Source organism: Salminus brasiliensis, chromosome 3 (genome assembly GCF_030463535.1).
Source record: "Salminus brasiliensis chromosome 3, fSalBra1.hap2, whole genome shotgun sequence".
Classification (NCBI taxonomy): Eukaryota; Metazoa; Chordata; class Actinopteri; order Characiformes; family Bryconidae; genus Salminus; species Salminus brasiliensis.
In genome coordinates this window covers 24517433-24536226 of record NC_132880.1, presented here as the reverse complement: position 1 = coordinate 24536226, position 18794 = coordinate 24517433, and the positions used below count along the sequence as shown (strand labels likewise).

Sequence of the window (18794 nt, the reverse complement as noted above, 5' to 3'; positions counted from 1 at the left end):
TAATGGCCCTTTAGACATCTCCTTGTCTGAAGACTGCTCCTTTTCTTGGCCTCCTTCTCTAGTAATGTGCTTTGCAGGTTTGCAGATGTGCCCTTTGAAGGGTCCATACCATGGGAAGATCCTTGCAAAGTCTGATGAAGGGGGTAAACACAAACACATGCTCTTCAGACCATACAGCAGCCTGAAGGCTTTGTTTATGGGATGCCTGTTCAGCAGTTTATCTACGCTAACCTTAGATCTTGAATTCTTTGTTTTGCTGATGTCAGAATCCAGCCGATCTCAAGGAAGAAAAATATAAATTATATTATAAATATAATCATAATTTCTTTGGTTTATAATATTTAATACACAGGCAAGTTTCATGACATGCAGCTTTGTTCATACAGCCCATTTTTGGAAACCGAGCTGTTTCTGTAATGTCACTAGCCCTGCCAATTCACACCAAAGTTAAAGGTGTGTTGAACGGCCTTGTGAACGATGCACAATACTGGGCTGATTACTATATACAGTCATGTCCGTAAGTATTTGGACAGTGACACGATTGTTGTATTTTTGACTCCGTACACCACCACAGTGGATTTGAAATGAAGATGAATCAAGATGTGATTAAAGTGTAGACTTTCAGCTTTGATTCACCTTCTTTCTTCACAAGCTCAAAAGTAATTGGACAAACCTACAGCATTATTCACTTAAAGGTTAGTTGTAATGCAACTAATGATTGCAAATCCTAAAGAAATCCTGGAACCCATGAACAGCACCAAATGCTGAGTTTCCTTCACTGAGCTTGTTTGCTGGCCCTTTACTGCAGCCGCCTTCAAGAGCTGCTTGTTTGTGGGTTTTCTGCGTTCACTAAGTGGAAAGCATGTTCAGTTAGGTTAGGGTCAGGTGACTCTGAGAAAGGCTTTGATTGCTTTCACATTATATTTTGGATTATTATTCCTCTGTACAGTGAAGCTCCATCATTTCAATTTTGCAGCATTTGACTGAATCTGAGCCGAAATCTCAGATATAGCTCTATACACATTCAGATTCACTGGCAGCCATACATGCCCATGCCATAAGAGTACCTCCAGCATGTTTGACAGATGCTGTGGTAACCTTTTTTTGTCTTCATACTGAAGTTAATTTGTCTGCTTCACTGATTAGCCTTTTTTGTGTTTGACTGTTATCAGTGCTTTGCATCTTGAACACTCAAGGTTTTGCCATCTCTCAGGAGGCCTCATTGCCCCATTGTCGTGGGGATGAGGAAAATGGAGTTTTATGAAAACGCTGATGCATGCATGTTTCTGGCTGCATCTCAAATACCTCCTTACTCCCTGTATAGTGAAGTACATAAGTCATAAAACTACAGTGTCTACACACAAATGAATGTAAACAGGGCTTACAAATATATAATGCTCTGTTTTCCTGCCTTGGATGTTTTGAAGTCTCTCTTTATGAGGTACTGTCGACCCATACAGGGCTAGCATGCTCATGCATGCGTTTCTCTCTCGTTTTTAAAAAAAATATATGGGAGGCGCCTGATAGGTTTGTTTAGTTTTTCCAGCCTTATGGTAGCCCCCCCCTAAACTCTCTTCAGAGTATCAACACCTCTTTAGAATGCGTGTTGAGAGTTCCTATGGACAGCTACCGGATGGAAATAACTCCAGACCCTATTATGTCCTTATTTCGTCATGACATAACGAGGGAACAGCTCACACCTGGCCATGAAACAGCTTATCAGTCAGTTGTCCAATTACTTTTGCGCCTGTGAAAATGGAGGGACTGTGTAAAAAATGTCTGTAATTCCTAAACAGTTAAAACTGTTTTTACACCCCCTCTAATTCTTAATTTGCATCATTTCACCAGAACCCCCTGGAAGAACCCCCTGTTTTATGTGAATTATGCATCATACATATAAAAAGAAAAGTCAAAATTCTGATTGTAATTAATATGTGTAACTAATTGATGTAAATGTATTGATTACAGTGTTATTACAATGTGCCAGTCACATCACAGCTATATATAGAACTAGGACAGCTTAAAGAATCACCTCAATGCCTAAATGGCTCTTTGCTTGTTTAGAGGGTTCTTCTGTGGTCTTGTAGATGTAGTTCTATCTAGGAACCTTTAAAAGAGAGTCAAAAAGGGCACCAGTAAAAGATCCCTATTCAGTGTTATATACAGTAGAACGCCTTGCTTAGATTTAAGGTGCTGTAGGAAGGAAGGGGGGTGTACATGTATTTTTTATAGTACTGCTTTAAGGGGTTCTTCACTTGTGTTAGCCTTCAAGCTAGAACTGTTCTGTACATTCTATGCCAGCTACTGTATGCACGTATGGACCTACTGTGTACCATTTGTACAGTGCCAGTGTACCAGCCTTGGTGTGTGTGAAGCACACCTGACCCTTAGAGTATCTGTGTGTGTGTGTTGTCTGTGAGCTCTAACCAGACCCATTGGCTGCCAAACGCATTGTGCTGCAGATGGTTGACATTTTTATGCAACTCAACGTTACGATTTGTGTGGCACCGCTAACCTTTCATCGTGGCACGTCCAAGCGCTTTCCCATTTATCACACTGAGGCTTTTTTTTCCCACCTTTTGTGTGAAGCGTGTCCTCTCTGCAGGAGCTGTGCTTGACTCATCGCGCTGTGATGGAGTGTTCTCTCACACTACCGGAGTTTCTCAGTCTCTTTATAGTAAACGTGATTCAGAGGATAGTAGTGATTCAGACAATAGCAGTGACATATTCGCATATTCACACCTCAGCCAATTTATCAGAAACCCCTCCCCGTTGGTGTACAGGATGGTGGACAGACACTTAACCTTAAAAACCCAGCAACACCGAAGTGCCTGATACAGTCAGGTACAGATAAAACTGCTGCAACAGACTGTACATCAACACTCATTGACCACTTTATTGGAAACACCTGCCCTGTGCTTCCACTCGCTGGCCACTTTATTGGAAACACCTACCTTGTGCTTCCACTCACTGACCATTTTATTGGAAACCAAGAAAGGTGTTTCTAATAAAGTGGCCAGTGAGTAAATGCGCAAGGTAGACGTTTCTGGGCATAAAGACCAAAGGAGAGTTAGCAGGGTCGACTGTCTGGCGAAAGGCTTGTGGTCCTGTGTGATTTGATTCAGTGACTGGTGTGTGTGTGTGCGTGTGTGTGTGTGTGCGTGTGTGTCTGTGTGTTGAGACTGAACAAAGGCTGGCAGGTTGGAGCACTGTTTGAACGTGCTTAAACACACACAGATACACACGCTGCCACCGCTGCCACTCTGCATGAGCCGTCCTGTCACTCTGCTGGAAGGCAGTTCAGCAGTTTGATCACACACACACACACACATACACATACACACAGAGGAAGTGAGGGATGGGATAAGATAAGGACTTTGCTTCTTTATTTTTATGATCCATGTGGACCTTTTGGTATATGGCTGTGATTGTGTTACTGTTGAACATTTCAGTCTGAGCACTTCTAGACTCCCCCTGCTGATAATAATACTGTCATGGCCAACCCTGTGCACCCGCACTCCTAAAACACACAGCCATAGCTACACTGCTTCATCACTTTTGGTTATCGTAGCACACATTTTTTTTTTACCTGTAAAGTGACCATTTTGGAGATATCAGGTTTTTTTGTGACAGTGACGATACAGTGAGGGGTCTGTGTGGATCTGAAAAATGTTCTTCGACACCTAAGAATAGTAAAAACCTTTTGGTGTTATACAGGACTATTTTTTCAAGTTCTTCAATTAACCATCTAGCAGAGGTTTTCCTTGTATTTGAAGAACCATTTAACCTGGCCAAGAACCAATGATATGTTTTTATTATTATTTGTTATTATTTGAGTTTTTGAGCACCCAATAAGAACCTTCTTTTGTTATTAACAGATATATGTGTATATACTATATGAATCATTCAGTATCTACTTTGATTTATTCAGTATCTACTATAAATTATTCAGTACCTACTATGAATCATTCAGTATCTACTATAATTATTCAGTACCTACTATGAATCATTCAGTACCCACTATGAATTATTCAGTATCTACTATGAATCATTCAGTACCTACTATGAATTATTTAGTACCCACTTTGAATTATTCAGTATCTACTATTAATTATTGTGTATCTACTGAATTGTTCAATATCTACTGTGAGCTATTTAGTATCTGCTACAAATAATTCAGTAACTACTGTCAATTATTTCATATCCACTATGAATATTAAGTATCAGTTCAGTAACTTCTGTCAATAATCCAAGTCAGTAACCCACCTATCTAAGGTTTGTCCGGCAGAAGGGGGTAGCGATTCAGTTAGATAAGTGTCAGTCTTTCTCTTCTCTGCGGGATGTTTCGGCTTACTCTCACTCTGAGTGGCGGACAGTCAGGGAGCAGTTAGGGTCAGCTAGATTAAAGCCAAAACCAGGAAGTATGCACAACGTCAGCATGACTTTCTGAAGCGGCAGTGAAGTTGTCTTTGTGTTCTGTTTGCTAATCTGTAACCTACAGCCCGACGTTTGACATTCAGAGCAATCGAATCCATGTTTCTCCCAGTAGGTTTAAACCAGTGCTAGCTTTCATGGACTTGGACTAAGGTTTCTAATAAAGTGGCCAGTGAGTGGAAGCACAAAGTAGGGGGTTTTAATAAAGTGGCCAGTGAGTGGAAGCACAAAGTAGGGGGTTTTAATAAAGTGGCCAGTGAGTGGAAGCACAAAGTAGGGGTTTCCAATAAAGTGGCCAGTGAGTGGAAGCACAAGGGAGGGGTTTCTAATAAAGTGGCCAGTGAGTGAAAGCACAAAGTAGGGGTTTCTAATTAGGTGGCCAGTGAGTGGAAGCACAAGGCAGGGGGTTCTAATAAAGTAGCCAGTGAGTGGAAGCACAAGGCAGGGGGTTCTAATAAAGTGGCCAGTGAGTGGAAGCACAAAGTAGGGGTTTCTAATAAAGTGGCCAGTGAGTGGAAGCACAAGGCAGGGGTTTCTAATAAAGTGGCCAGTGAGTGGAAGCACAAAGTAGGGGTTTCTAATAAAGTGGCCAGTGAGTGGAAGCACAAAGTAGGGGTTTCTAATTAGGTGGCCAGTGAGTGGAAGCACAAAGTAGGGGTTTCTAATAAAGTGGCCAGTGAGTGGAAGCACAAAGTAGGGGTTTCTAATAAAGTGGCCAGTGAGTGGAAGCACAAAGTAGGGGTTTATAATAAAGTGGCCAGTGAGTGGAAGCACAAAGTAGAGGTTTCTAATAAAGTGGCCAGTGAGTGGAAGCACAAAGTAGGGGTTTCTAATAAAGTGGCCAGTGAGTGGAAGCACAAGGCAGGGGGTTCTAATAAAGTGGCCAGTGAGTGGAAGCACAAAGTAGGGGTTTCTAATAAAGTGGCCAGTGAGGGGAAGCACAAGGTAGGGGGTTCTAATAAAGTGGCCATTGAGTGGAATTCTGCACAAGGTAGGGGTTTCTGATAAAGTGGCCATTGAGTGGAAGCACAAGGTAGGCGTTTCTGATAAAGTGGCCATTGAGTAGAAACACAAGGTAGGGGTTTCTAATAAAGTGGCCAGTGAGTGAAAGCACAAGGTAGGGATTTCTGATTAAGTGGTCAGTAAGTGGGAGTACAAAGTAGGGAGTTTCCAATATAGTGGCCAGTGAGTGGAAGTGTCAGTTAAGGGAGTTTCTATTGAAGTAGCCAATGGGTGGAAGTAATGCTGCTCAGTTGGCTCATTTTGGATGAATTGCCCAGCCACAGGTGAAAGTATGGTGCCATTAAGTGTTTTTACTATTTTTAAAGACTTTATTTAATTTAATTTAATCTGACTTATAAATAATTGGCCAGATGTTTGTGTTGAAAATAGTGTTTCTCCTCCATGCTGCTTCTCCATCATACTGCTCGATCTCCATTTGAATGTTCTTGCATTAGTTGATACTAAACGCTAGCAGTGTTTTCAGTAGTGTCTGTAGTCTGAGTGGCCCAGAATAGCTCAGCTTGTCTGGTCTTTGGTCTCTGTTGTATTTAGAGTGCGTTATTTAAAGTGCACTGTGCTGATTGGCTGCTGATGGACAGTAATCTCGTTACAGAAAGGCAGCAGTTCAGTCTAACCGCACGGGCACTGGTGCTCTGTAAACACACATTAGCACAGTATGTCCAGTTTAAAGGGTTAATACTGTATAAACATAGCCATTATTCCTGCTTTGGCAGGAAATTGTGGCCTTTTTTGTCTAGTTCTAATATGGAAATGGCATTACACTGAATAAAGTAAGGTGTTAAATTTGCTTAATTCTATTGTGGGAAAATGATGCATGCATTAAAATCCACTGCATCCAGTGCGCTACGTTTTTTCAGTGTGTACAGCTGGTCAGGAATCGTAGTTCTTCTGAACAAAAGCCCAGACATGATGCCCCTCTATTACCTCCAGGAAGCAGCCCCAGGCGAGTGTCCTGCTCTGTTTAAATGGCCTGAGGAAGTTGTGTAAGCGGATTAGTACATGCTGTAACGTCTATCTGTGCTACTGTTACAGACGCCCTGGAGAACTTACTCTTGTTTAGCTGCACATTTGGTTGTTTATATGTAATCACGTAAACATGGTCACCTTATGCATGCACATTCTGTTTACATTGGACAGGTGTGGACGGATCTGAGTTACAGTATATGTCCAAATCGTTGTGGACACCCCTTCTAATGAATGCATTAAGCTACTTTAGATCGCACCCCTTAATGACGCAGATCAATAGTCCCTGTAGAGAAGCATTGGCATCTCTGGACCTGAACCTTTAGGCATCATGTCTAATGTCATGCATTGGCTAGAGGTTATTAAGCCCCCAGCATAGAGCTGTGCAGCAGTTCTCTGAAATAATGGATGGTTGGATGCTCCATCCAATACTTTCGGGATGAGTTGGGGAGTTAGGGCTGAGGTGGGGTGGTGATCATATATGCATCCATCGTAATGCAGTCAAATCCTGGACATTCCCTGGACAGTATAGACAGGTACTCCAAACAACGCACTTGATTTCAGAAAAAAACAGGTGGAATGAGCAGGTGTCCCAATACTTTTGTCCATATAGTATTAACTTAGTATTGGGACACCTGCTCAGCCAGGGCTTGCTTGCTTGTTTTAATGCAAATGCATAGCATTGCAAGGGCTGTTTGTAGACTAGTGTGCTACAGCAGCAGAGACTCTTCTACACTGTGGAGCAATTGGGGAGGCCAAAAACTGATATATCGGGCCTATGTATACAGATATGTATCGGCATTGGCCGAGATGGGCTGATGTTTCTCCAGTTAGCCGACGAGATCATATTTGCGAGTTAAGGATTACAGCAGTTCTGCACGAAGCCCCTCTGTCACAGGGCGCTATGGAGCCAACACAGCCCCAGAAACACCGATCGAAACGTTTAAAAATTAAAAGCTATATTAAATAAATACAAATTATTCAATAAAAGCTTAACATAATGCAAATGAGAACATATATTCAACTAAATTACTCCCTAAAATCATGGGAGATTATTATTTTACTCGCATGTAGACCTGTCCATGGTTGCTTATTATTATTAGTATTAAGTATGTCTAAATAGCTGATTGGTTTGTTACCATGGAGACCGCTTCATTAAAGAGCCCCTATCATGAAACACTAAACTTGTTTGAGCTCGATTTTCGGGAAACGGTAGTAGCATGTAAACACATGGTGTCACATGAACCAACTCATTTGCATAGCTCCGCCCTTATGACCTACGACGGGTTAACCCCCGTCCATTCATATTGGAGTTGTCAGGAGTGTTCAGCACATTATCAGTAAAGCACAGCACAGGACAGCCAATCAGAAGAGAGATCATCACACGAGAGTCCTTACATCCGTCTTAAAGGAATGGTTACAAAAGCAATGAATTAAAGCCACGCTTTAATGTAAATACAGGAACAAATGTGGGATATGGCCCCTTTAAGTGTTCAGCCTTTAGTCTTTAGTCTTACTAAGTGGAAATCAAACACACAGGCTGTCCGTATTTACACACATGAAGGAATAATTAATTTCAATGGCTTCATTTTTCATTTGTTTTTTCTTTTTTTTTGCCTTGTATTTATTGGTTTGCATTTATTATTATTATTAATATTATTTGATTGCTCATTCTGTTTATGCTGCATTTTTCATTTTGTCCATTATTTTGCCCTTTTCCACACACTGAGCTCTATAAAAATATCTTTCTAGGGAAACTCCGAATGAAGAGCCAAAGCCCCCGCCAGCTCAGTAAGTACAAAAAAAAAAAAAAACTCCCAAAATGCTCAGGGCTCGGCCATTTCCTTCTCAACCCCTTCGGCCCCAGTTCTGACACACACCTCTTACTCCAACATCCCAAATTCGCCTCTGTAGTTAGAGCTCCAGTATATTGTTACTCCCCTGCCCTCAGACTGTGGCTTCTGTCCCTGCTGTGGTTGTCCTCTCCTCTGCTCTAGCTGCCGTTTTACTCTGTCGGAGGTTTGTGCTCCTGTTAGTAGTGGCCGCCCCATCCTGGGTTTTTTCCCTGTGTCACCCTCCGGACGTGTACCCACGAGGAGGTGCGGTGCAGCGCTGTGGTCAAACCCACGACATTCAGAGTAAAAGGAACAGTTTAGTGGGCAATCTTATTTGCATAGTCCCGCCCCCTTCCCCTCAAAATGTAGGCGATCAGCCAAGGTTTGTTTATGTAGTTTTTACATTGGAGCTACAAGGCTAATGTGGCTGACAAATATGGGCTTATGCGTATGATAAATGCATTCCCAAATCATCTCAGTTCTTGTTGAGATGTTGAAGGATAATTCCACCAATTAAAAAAAACACAGTCATTCACAGTAGGGGTTTGGTCACTGCAGAGACATTTACAGGCTGATTTCTTTACAGGGGTGGTGTTAGGAACCAAGGGTTGCTATGATGACAACATAAATCTAGCCATTTTATGTATTGTCCAGAGTTTTATAAGGAATCTTGATGGTAAAATAGTGTCAAATCTAAAAATGAAAAGTTCTCTTGGGGACTATTTTGTTGTACAATGCCCTGCATGTATCCCTCCACCGTTTGTTTGTTTGCAAAACTTTAGGAATAAGTCAGTGTATTCAGAACCATTTGGTTTAATAACAGTGAGGAAGCTTTTAGAGGCATTGAAGTCCATTCACCACCACTGTGAACAATTCGACCTCTGTTAGTTTTACTAGAACGAAGCATTTGTGACACCAAACCATTCTGAATAACTTCAGTGAAATTTCACTGTAACTGTGGCAGTTAGCATGATGCTAATTTTTGCTTACTACTTCCGTTATTCCAGCGGCCTTCAGACACCACCTGGCTACTTGTCTGTAGGGCTGCATATTGCAGTAATATTGCAGTAAACCAAATCTGCCAGTTTTGCCCCATATATCGTGCAGCACTACTTGGCTGATTGGCTATATTTGGGATAAGGGAGAGATTCGTTTTTTTTCCCCGTCAAACTTTTCCTGTACGCGTTTCCCACACCCCAGTTAACCCTAGCTTGGTACATGGCTAAAGCACTAAAGGCTGCAGTGCAATGGCTCTCTCAATACCTGGGGTCTGACACCCAGATGACTTCCCTCTATATCTACTATATTAGTGTAGAGTCCCAAAACAGTTGTAGGCCTCAAGCTGATGGTGTGAGCCACCTTAGCAACAAAAAAAAGGGAAACGTGGAATAACGAGGCCCGGCTCTCTGTTTCTGATCTTGCTGTGCTTATCTGAACAGGTGGAATCCTTTAATTGGCCTCAGTGAGCTGGTTAGTAATGTTCTACAGCCTCAGGCAAAGTCCCCCACCGAAGAGGACCCCAAGTCGTAAGTACAGCAGTGAAGGTATCTGCCTCAAACCCACTTTAGAAGCCCACTGGTAGATGTGCCAGCCAGGAGCAGTGTGTTGTGGTCAGTCCGGTAGAGTTCACCTCCCTGAAGTTCACCGTTGGTTTTAGTCTTGGAGACGCCACCCACCTTTTGAAAGACTGGCTATTTGAAAAGCCGAGGATTATTCAGCTCAGATGTCTCAGAACCAAACCGAACAACCCAAACATACATGTAAACACACCAAGCTAAGTGTTGACCAGCCTGAAACACTTAACAACATCCAGATTTCGATAAAATAGTGTATTTATGTGGTTGAATATGTGGTTACCGGTGTAAAATTGCCTTCAGGAGAGTTCTGGAGCATGCTTGTTGACGTATGATTCTAAATGTTTGACCATCCTCTTTTCTCACATCACATGAAGTTCCTCACCCAGTGATTTCAGCTTGAACGATGACCCCGAGATTGCGCCCTAACGTCCCACGGGACGGCCCTGCTGCGGCCGCTTTCGATCTCTGCCGCTCCGGGCCGAATATTAACGATCCCCAGTGCGTGTCGCGTCCTGCGAAGTCCCATATTTCACTGCATGTGACTTAGAAGCAGCGAACAAAAAGCCTGGCAGATCAATGCAGATGTGATGAGTGCGCACTCCTCAGAGATGCATATTGATCGCAGGTCTCTGCGCGAGGCTGGAGTTTAGGAAATGCTAATGGCTTACGGCAGGGCCGCCACTGGCCTATTATGAGCTTAATTAGTGGTGTTAGGCGCAAATGTGTGATGGTTAAAGGGAAGGTTGGGCCAAAAATGTAATGTACACAGTCTCCCCATCGTCGTTCCAAAAGCAGTCAATCAGCAATCAGGTTTCTAATGTTGCTACGAGGCTAAAGTAGCGAACAGGTAGGTTCCTTCTAAAGTAGTAAAGGCATTGCACTATACAGGGGGAAACACACGTGAACACTACTTCTTCTTCATCATCAACATGCGGCAGCACCGGTCGCATAAACAAGTCTTGAGCCTTGCGCTGTTCATGGACCGATCTTTGACCGCCATGTTGCTTAGCAACACAAGCCCACCGTTAATGAACTACATGGGAAAACGTCTGAAGTTCACGCCGTTCAGGGGCTCGTAACTAATACTTGCTTATATGAGCGATCGTTGTTGGCTCCTTTTCGCACCGCCGTCTGTTGCTTAGTAACAGAGACTAGCAGTGCATTTTAGCATACATTCAGCCCATGGAAATGTTGTCAGCCCGCTGATATATTGTATATTGGTCAACACACATACATTCTCATACATTATTATGTCCTGTTCTCTTCAACTCTTTATGCACCATATGTCCCAATGTTTGCGGACACCCCTCCTAATGAATAGATGCATTCAGCTACTTTCAGTTGCACCCACTGATGACACAGATGTAGAAATGCACACACACAGCTTGTCTAGTCCCAATAGGGTAGGACTCTATTGGCACCATGCCTAATGCCAGGCGTGGGCTAAAGGGGTCCCCCAGCATTGGAAGAACTGTGTCCTCTGGAGTGATGGTTTGGTGCTCCATCCAGTACTTTTGGGACGTATTGGGGAGTTGGGGGTGGTTGGGAGGTGGGGTGGTGATCGTCTTTCCAACATCCTGACCTCACTAACGCTCTTGTCGCTGAATGCAATCAAATTCTCACAGCAATGCTCCTCCAGAATCTAGTAGAAAGCCTTCTCTGGACAGTAGAGACAGTCAGTCCAAGCAGGATAAGCTCTTTTCAATTCTCTTGATATCAGAAGAAACAATGAATGAGCAGGTGTCCCAATACTTTTGTCCATACAGCGTATGTCTAGCTCTGGTATCATATTAAAGGAAATCTGTTCACTTCATGTAATCATCTTAGTAGTTGCTTAGGATGAAGAGAGACAAAACAAGCGTTTGATGCGTTGCTCGTTCCTGTGCGCAGGAAGTTGCACCAGCAGTTTGAGATGTATAAGGACCAGGTGAAGAAGATCGGGGAGGAGTCTCAGAAGACTCAGGAGCAGAAGAGCGACTCCCCCACCTGCGGAATCTGCCACAAAACCAAGTTTGCCGACGGCTGCGGCCACGTGTGTTCTTATTGCCAAACCAAGTTCTGCGCGCGGTGCGGAGGACGCGTCTCTCTGAGATCCAACAAGGTACACTAACTGTGTGTGTGTGTGTGTGTTTGGAAGTAGGTGTGTTCCTCTTAACCTGTTTGTTAATTACATACACTTGTAAAATGCTACTGAGCTTGTGTGACTACTAAGTGGAAGCACAAGGTAGGGGGTTCTAATAAAGTGGCCAGTGAGTGGAATCACAAGGTAGGGGTTTCTAATAAAGTGGCCAGTAAGTGGAAGCACAAGGCAGGGGTTTCTAATAAAGTGGCCAGTGAGTGTAAGCACAAGGTTGGGGTTTCTAATAAAGTGGCCAGTGAGTGTAAGCACAAGGTAGGGGTTTCTAATAAAGTGGCCAGTGAGTGGAAGCACAAAGTAGGGCTTTCTAATAAAGTGGCCAGTGAGTGGAAGCACAAGGCTGGGGTTTCTAATAAAGTGGCCAGTGAGTAAAAGCACAAGGTAGGTGTTTCCAATAAAGTGGCCAGTGAGTGTAAGCACAAAGTAGGGGTTTCTAATAAAGTGGCCAGTGAGTAAAAGCACAAGGTAGGTGTTCTAATAAAGTGGCCAGTGAGTGTAAGCACAAAGTAGGGGTTTCTAATAAAGTGGCCAGTGAGTGGAAAAACAAGGTAGGGGTTTCTAATAAAGTGGCCAGTGAATGTGAACTGCCCACAGAAAGAAAATATCAGGATAAAGCTCAAATCATGTTACTATAAATAGTTTTTTAAGGATAGAAATGCAGTATTAATTGTGTTAAGAAAAAGTACATGTCTTGTCAGACTGAGTCCACTAGGGGGCAGCACACGTCTGTGCAGGTTGCTACAGAACACGCTCCTACACACCTCTCTCTCTCTTTCCCCTTCATCATCAGGAGCTTTTAGGTTATAATTTGCTGTGAACTATTAACCTGTTGCAACATGCATAATTATGTATACATAATTCTAGTATACTCAATCTTTTCTAATGCAAAGCTGAAAACAGAGGCCGCAGATTAACGCTGAACGGGTGATCTAGCTTCAGCACGGTGTCCCCTCCCGATGTTCGACCCTGCTTCATGTTACTGGGGTTGTTGGGGTTGGGGTTATGTCTGTTACTGTACAGATGAATATTAGTGGATTCCTAATTCATCAGGTTTTCCTTCCTGTCAGATACTGACTGTAGTTTGCTTGCTCGTGTAGTCCGTCTCTCTAATCACACAGATTTTAGATTTATGCTAATTTGCTCTCTCAGCCGTGTCCTCTTCCCTGCCGATGTGGAAAATAGCATTACTGTTGGTCAATTGTTAATCAGCGACTAATCTGCTATTCACAGCTCCTGAATATTGCAGTGTGTGCATAATGCATAGTGTTTAACAGGAATTCAAGAGGGGCTGGGCCGAGCACGCTACAGTTACCACAGTTACCACAGTTACCATACACTCTTATACAGCACAGGGCATAAATAAGTACTTGGGCAGTGTGTTGTTTTTAATTGTGTATTCCAATGAGGAAGATGAGCTTTAAGTAGCGTGAGGTGGAGAGGCTTTCTTGGTGTCCACTGCTCGAATGTGATAATTGCATATTTGCCAAGGAAAGATTTCCTTTACATTTAATGTGTAATCTGATCAGACGGGTTCATAATTGCAATTTATATATTTATAATTTATATATTTATATATATATATATATTATGTTCTACATATATAATTTAATAATTACAAATAAAATTGGTATAAGACAGTCATTATGGGATATATATATATATATATATATATATATATATATATATATATATATATATATATATATATAAATATCCCATATATATATCCCATATATATATATATTCCATATTGATTGTATAATGGGACCCATAATTTGTGAACTGTGAGTAAAAAAAACAGCTAAGCATTAAAGTAGAGTGTGTCATTTAAAAGGCCTGTATCATTGAAAACTCATTTTTTCACATTGGGTTGTAATCAATATAGAGTGTAAATATACGGTTTAAAACTGTAAACAGTTTGCATATGTATATATACAGTGGGGGCAAAAAGTATTAGGCAGCCACTGATTGTGCAAATTCTCCTACTTAGAAAGATGAGAGAGGTCTGTAATTTTCACATCAACTATGAGAAAAAAACACATTTTAAAAATACATTTTTAATGAATTTATTTGTAAATTATGGTGGAAAATAAGTATTTGGGCATTTATAAACAAGCAAGAATTCTGGCTCTCACAGGCCTGTAAGCTCTTCTGTCCTCCACTCGTTACCTGCATTAATGGCACCTGTTTGACCTCATTATCTGTATAAAAGACACCTGCCCACAACCTCAAACAGTCACACTCCAAACTTAACCATGGCCAAGACCAAAGAGCTGTCGAAGGACACCAGAAACAAAATTGTAGACCTGCACCAGGCAGAAGAGGTAATCTACAGTAGGCAAGCAGGTTGGTGTGAATAAATCAACTGTGGGAGCAATTGTAAGAAAACGGAAGACCTACAAGACTATTGATAATCTCCCTTGATCTGGGGCCCCACCCAAGATCTGATCCCGTGAGGTCAAAATGATCATAAAAACGGTGAGCAAAAATCACAGAGGGACCTGATGAATGTCCTGCAGAGAGCTGGGACCAAAGTAACAATGACTACCATCAGTAACACACTACGGCGAGAGGGACTCAAATCCTGCAGTGCCAGGCGTGTCCCCCTGCTTAAGCCAGTACATGTCCAGGCCTGTCTGAAGTTTGCCAGAGATCATATTGATGATCCAGAAGAGGATTGGGAGAATATCATGTGGTCAGATGAAACCAAAATAGAACGTTTTGGTAAAAACTCAACTCGTCGTGTTTGGAGGAAGAAGAATGTTGCATCCCAAGAACACCATACCTACTGTGAAGCATGGGGGTGGAAACATCATGCTTTGGGGCTGTTTTTTTTGCAAAGGGGACAGGGCGACTGATTTGTGTTAAGGGAAGAATGAACGGGCCACATATTGTGAGATTTTAAGCCAAAATCTCCTTCCATCAGTGAGAGCATTGAAGATGGAACGTGGCTGGGTCTTCCTGCCTGACAATGATCCCAAACACACCACTCCGGCAACGGAGGAGTGGCTCTGTAAAAAGCATTTCAAGGTCCCGGAGTGGCCTAGCCAGTCTCCAGACCTCAACCCCATAGAAAATTTGTGGAGGGAGTTGAAAGTCCGTGTTGCCCAGCGACAGCCCCAAAACATCACTGTACTAGAGGAGAACGGCATGGAGGAATGGGCCAACATGCCAGCTACAGTGGGTGCAAACCTGGTGAGGACTTACAGGAAATGTTTGACCTCTGTCATTACAAAGGTTATGTTACAAAGTATTGAGTTGAACTTTTGTTATTGACCAAATACTTATTTTCCACCATTATTTACAAATAAAATAAATTCTTTAAAAATCAGACAATGTGATTTCCTGCATATTTTTTTTCTCATTTTGTCTCTCATAGTTGAAGTGTACCTATGATGAAAATTGCACAGCATCAGTGGCTGACTAAATGCATTTTTGCCCCACTGTGTATATATATATGTGTGTGTGTGTGTGAAGCATGTCCTTTAAAGTTGGCTCAAAGCATGAATTCCACCTCTTGACTGTAGGGGGAGCACAGGAGCGAGAAATACCAATTCTCACATAATGCTGCTTCTAACCCTGTACATTCAAAGGACCATTTTTTTCCCCCAGTGTACAGCGGTTCAGCTTCGCCCAATCACGCTGAAATTGTAAGGACATATAATACAGGGCATCCAATCAGAACAGAGCTCATGTGCTGTACTCAGTCTTAAAGGAACAGTAACAGAAACGCTTTGTTCATTTCTGAGGGATAAAGAGAGATGGGAAAAGGAGTGTTCCACAGCGGTTACTGTGGAATCATGCCAGGGTTCTGTAGTTTGGTAGTTTGCCTCCTTTAACTAATTCATACAGCAGATCTCTTTGAACACATTGAAATCAGCCGCTAAGCATCAGCGAATGGCGTCCTTTAGGCTGGCCAGCGTAAATTTGGCATGACAGAGTACATTTCAGCCTGAGATGAACCGGATGGCTCTTCCCCAGTGGCTGTGCGCTAGTCAGTGTGTGTGTATGTGTGGAGGCTTGGTGTCGGAGTGTCAGTGACACTGGGCCGGTGTGTTTAGTGTCGTGTGGACGGCCCTGCGGGTCAGATCGGGTTGCCCCCTGCAGTGCCGGGTGACCAGATTCTTTTTCAGTCCAGGCTCGATGACGTCATGGAGCTATTGCCCTTTACCACAGACACACACACACACACACACACACTATACAGGTGAATATTTTAACCGGCTGGACGAGACGAGTGCAGATGACACTCTCACAGAGCTATATTGAGTTTACATTTGCCTGTTGTGATTAGGGGGCGAGTTAAAGTACTGGCAGTTAGCATGACGTTTACATAATGTTCCCTTGTTCCCGATCCTGTGGATCTTACTGTTTTTTAAAGAAAGTCATGAATCGGAATCTACTTTCTGGCTGAATTAGCAGAGATCTGTTAGAGATCTGTCAGTTAATTGTGTATAAAACTCCTAGTCTAATCCACACACATGTGTAGACACTACTGTACTAACGTCACAGACACAGCAGCCACAAGTTTTCAAGTATTCGCCATCAAGAAAACAAGCAAAACTGAACAGAAAATGCAACAGAAGGCTCAAAAACGAAATCTAATGTCAGATGGTTGAGTGTTTGAGGGAGAAAACAGCAGCGGCGCCTTTGTTTGGTTTGTCTGTTTGCTGTTCTCTGTAAGAGCTCCTTGATCAGCTCCACATCCTTTCGGGCCCACAGTGTTGAGTCATTTTCACACAGTGGAAGGATGGACGCAAAAACCTGTGGATGTTTTTAAGTGCTGTTTATCCCATCTGATCTGGGCAGTCTTGATGGTCTCCAGCTTTGGAAACTCATCTAATCGCCACAAAAGTATCTTGAAAAAGATTTGCGCTCTTAATGAACTTTTACTAAGGTCTCGGACCTCACATATATCTCAGACCACAGCTTGTTCACAGGCTGTTCACAGTCGCCGTTAGGAAAGGTCAGGTGATTCTCTCAGGCGATACTTTGGGACTCCTCAAACCTGGTCTTGAACCTGGTTAGACTCCTCTAAGCAGCAACATTGAAACACTTGATGCCTACAAAGCAGGAGAAGACTATGAGAAGATCAATGTGGTCATTTATTAAGTTCATAATGTAATTCGGAAATGGCAGCTAACAGGGAAAGGTGGAGGTCAGGTTAAGGTTTGGGAAGACCAAGAAAACTCTGAGATAGAACCCTTGTTGGACTACAGAAGACCTTCAGGAAGATTCAGCAGACTCTGGGGTGGTGGAGAACTGTTCTACTGTACAGAGACACCTGCACCAATATGACCTTTATGGAAGACGCATCAGAAGACAACTTTTCCTGCATGCTCACCACAAAATTCAACTTCTAAACCAACCTGATGTATTCTAGAAACATGAAAGATTTTGGTTGGGCTTTCTTGAAAACTGTTAAGCATGGTGGTGGGTTGATCATGCGTTGGGCACAGGGAACACTGCACTGGTTGATGGAAGAATACCTTCAATTGAATAGCAGTAAAAATCTAGAAGCAACCATCACACAGTCCATAAAACACTGTTACTTTGCTAATATCATTATCGGGCATGAATACAACATAACAGGAAAGCCTCACAGGTTCAAGGTAAAGGTATGGTTCATTTTTTCCACAGTCTAGAGGTTGGAAGTCAGCATATAAATCCTGTCATGACCACCTAGATCCTAGAAGTCAAAAGGTGAAGTGCCCTGTCCCTCCAACCACAGGGTGAGTAAAGTCAGTAAACCCTGACTATAAAAGTATAAAAGTTGGGGGACAGAAAAAAGCTGGCTTCGACAGCAGGATAAAGACCCTAAACACAACTCAACAATCCACAGTGGACAACCTCAAGAGGTGCAAGCTGATAATTTTGGCCCTCACAGTCCCCCCCGACCAAAGCATCATTGAGAATCTGTGGATAGGCCTCAAAGGAGCAGTTGGCTCAAGACGATCCACGAATCTCACAGAACTAGATTCCTTTTGCTAGGATACAGGATGCCCAAACATTAGCTTTAAGTCCTTTTGCTATTTTTGTTATTTTGAAACCATAGAAGTGTAAATAATGTAAATTAAAAAACAGATATTGTTTTAAATATTGAAGACGTATCATCTTTTGATAATTTTTTTTGGGGGGGGGGCTGTTTGGTTTGGTGCCAGTACAGTATAGATGTATTTAAGTGTAATAATTTGTGTAGAATGGGAGCACTTAAAAGTGAAACATTTCTAATATTGTTTCTAATAATGTTCTGGTATAACATTAAAAGCTCCAATAAACTGAAAATGTAGACATTAAAAATATTAACATAATTCAACACTCATTTTTTTCCATTTTTTTGGATGGCTTCTGGCTTAACTGCAGCAAAGATGTTGGTTACCCCCTCATAACCTATCCATACATGACTGGCTCCATACCCCATTGGACATCCTTTGTCTGGAACTATCATTCACAAGAATTAACAATGCATCCCATAGACGTCTTCATACGTGAAATAATGGCATATCGAAAGTGTAGACCCTTTAGATTGTTTAAATATAAGCTGTGTTGAAGCTGACAATTTTAGGTGAGCCGTAATATGATGCGTTTGTGTTAAATCCCATGTCTGTGGGTCAGGGTTGGAATATGGGGTGTTGTTTGTTACATGGAAAATAACAAAACTGTTCGGGTTCATTTTGATTAGTTAAAAGAAATAAAAGAAATAAAAGAAGGAGCACAATGCAAAGCTTTGAGCATCCCAAGAGGTCCTTAGGGTCCTCCAGGCCTTAATTAGCTCATTTACACATATATACAATCTACAAATGCTTCTAAAACCTTGTCCCAACA

The 18794-nt window shown here is 42.3% G+C and overlaps 2 protein-coding genes across 8 annotated transcripts in view; one reads left to right on the top strand and one right to left on the bottom strand.

Annotated features, from left to right (window-relative positions):
- rims2b (regulating synaptic membrane exocytosis 2b) overlaps positions 1 to 18794 on the top strand; it is a 151009-nt gene that overhangs the window by 1767 nt on the left and 130448 nt on the right. For all 7 annotated transcript variants that reach the window (XM_072675652.1, XM_072675648.1, XM_072675653.1 and 4 more), the window contains exon 3: positions 11723 to 11933. In XM_072675652.1, coding sequence (XP_072531753.1) covers positions 11723 to 11933 — 211 coding nt within the window. The remainder of the gene's footprint in view (positions 1 to 11722; positions 11934 to 18794) is intronic.
- slc25a32a (solute carrier family 25 member 32a) overlaps positions 1 to 18794 on the bottom strand; it is a 58511-nt gene that overhangs the window by 29387 nt on the left and 10330 nt on the right. The gene's annotated exons all lie outside the window — the stretch shown is intronic.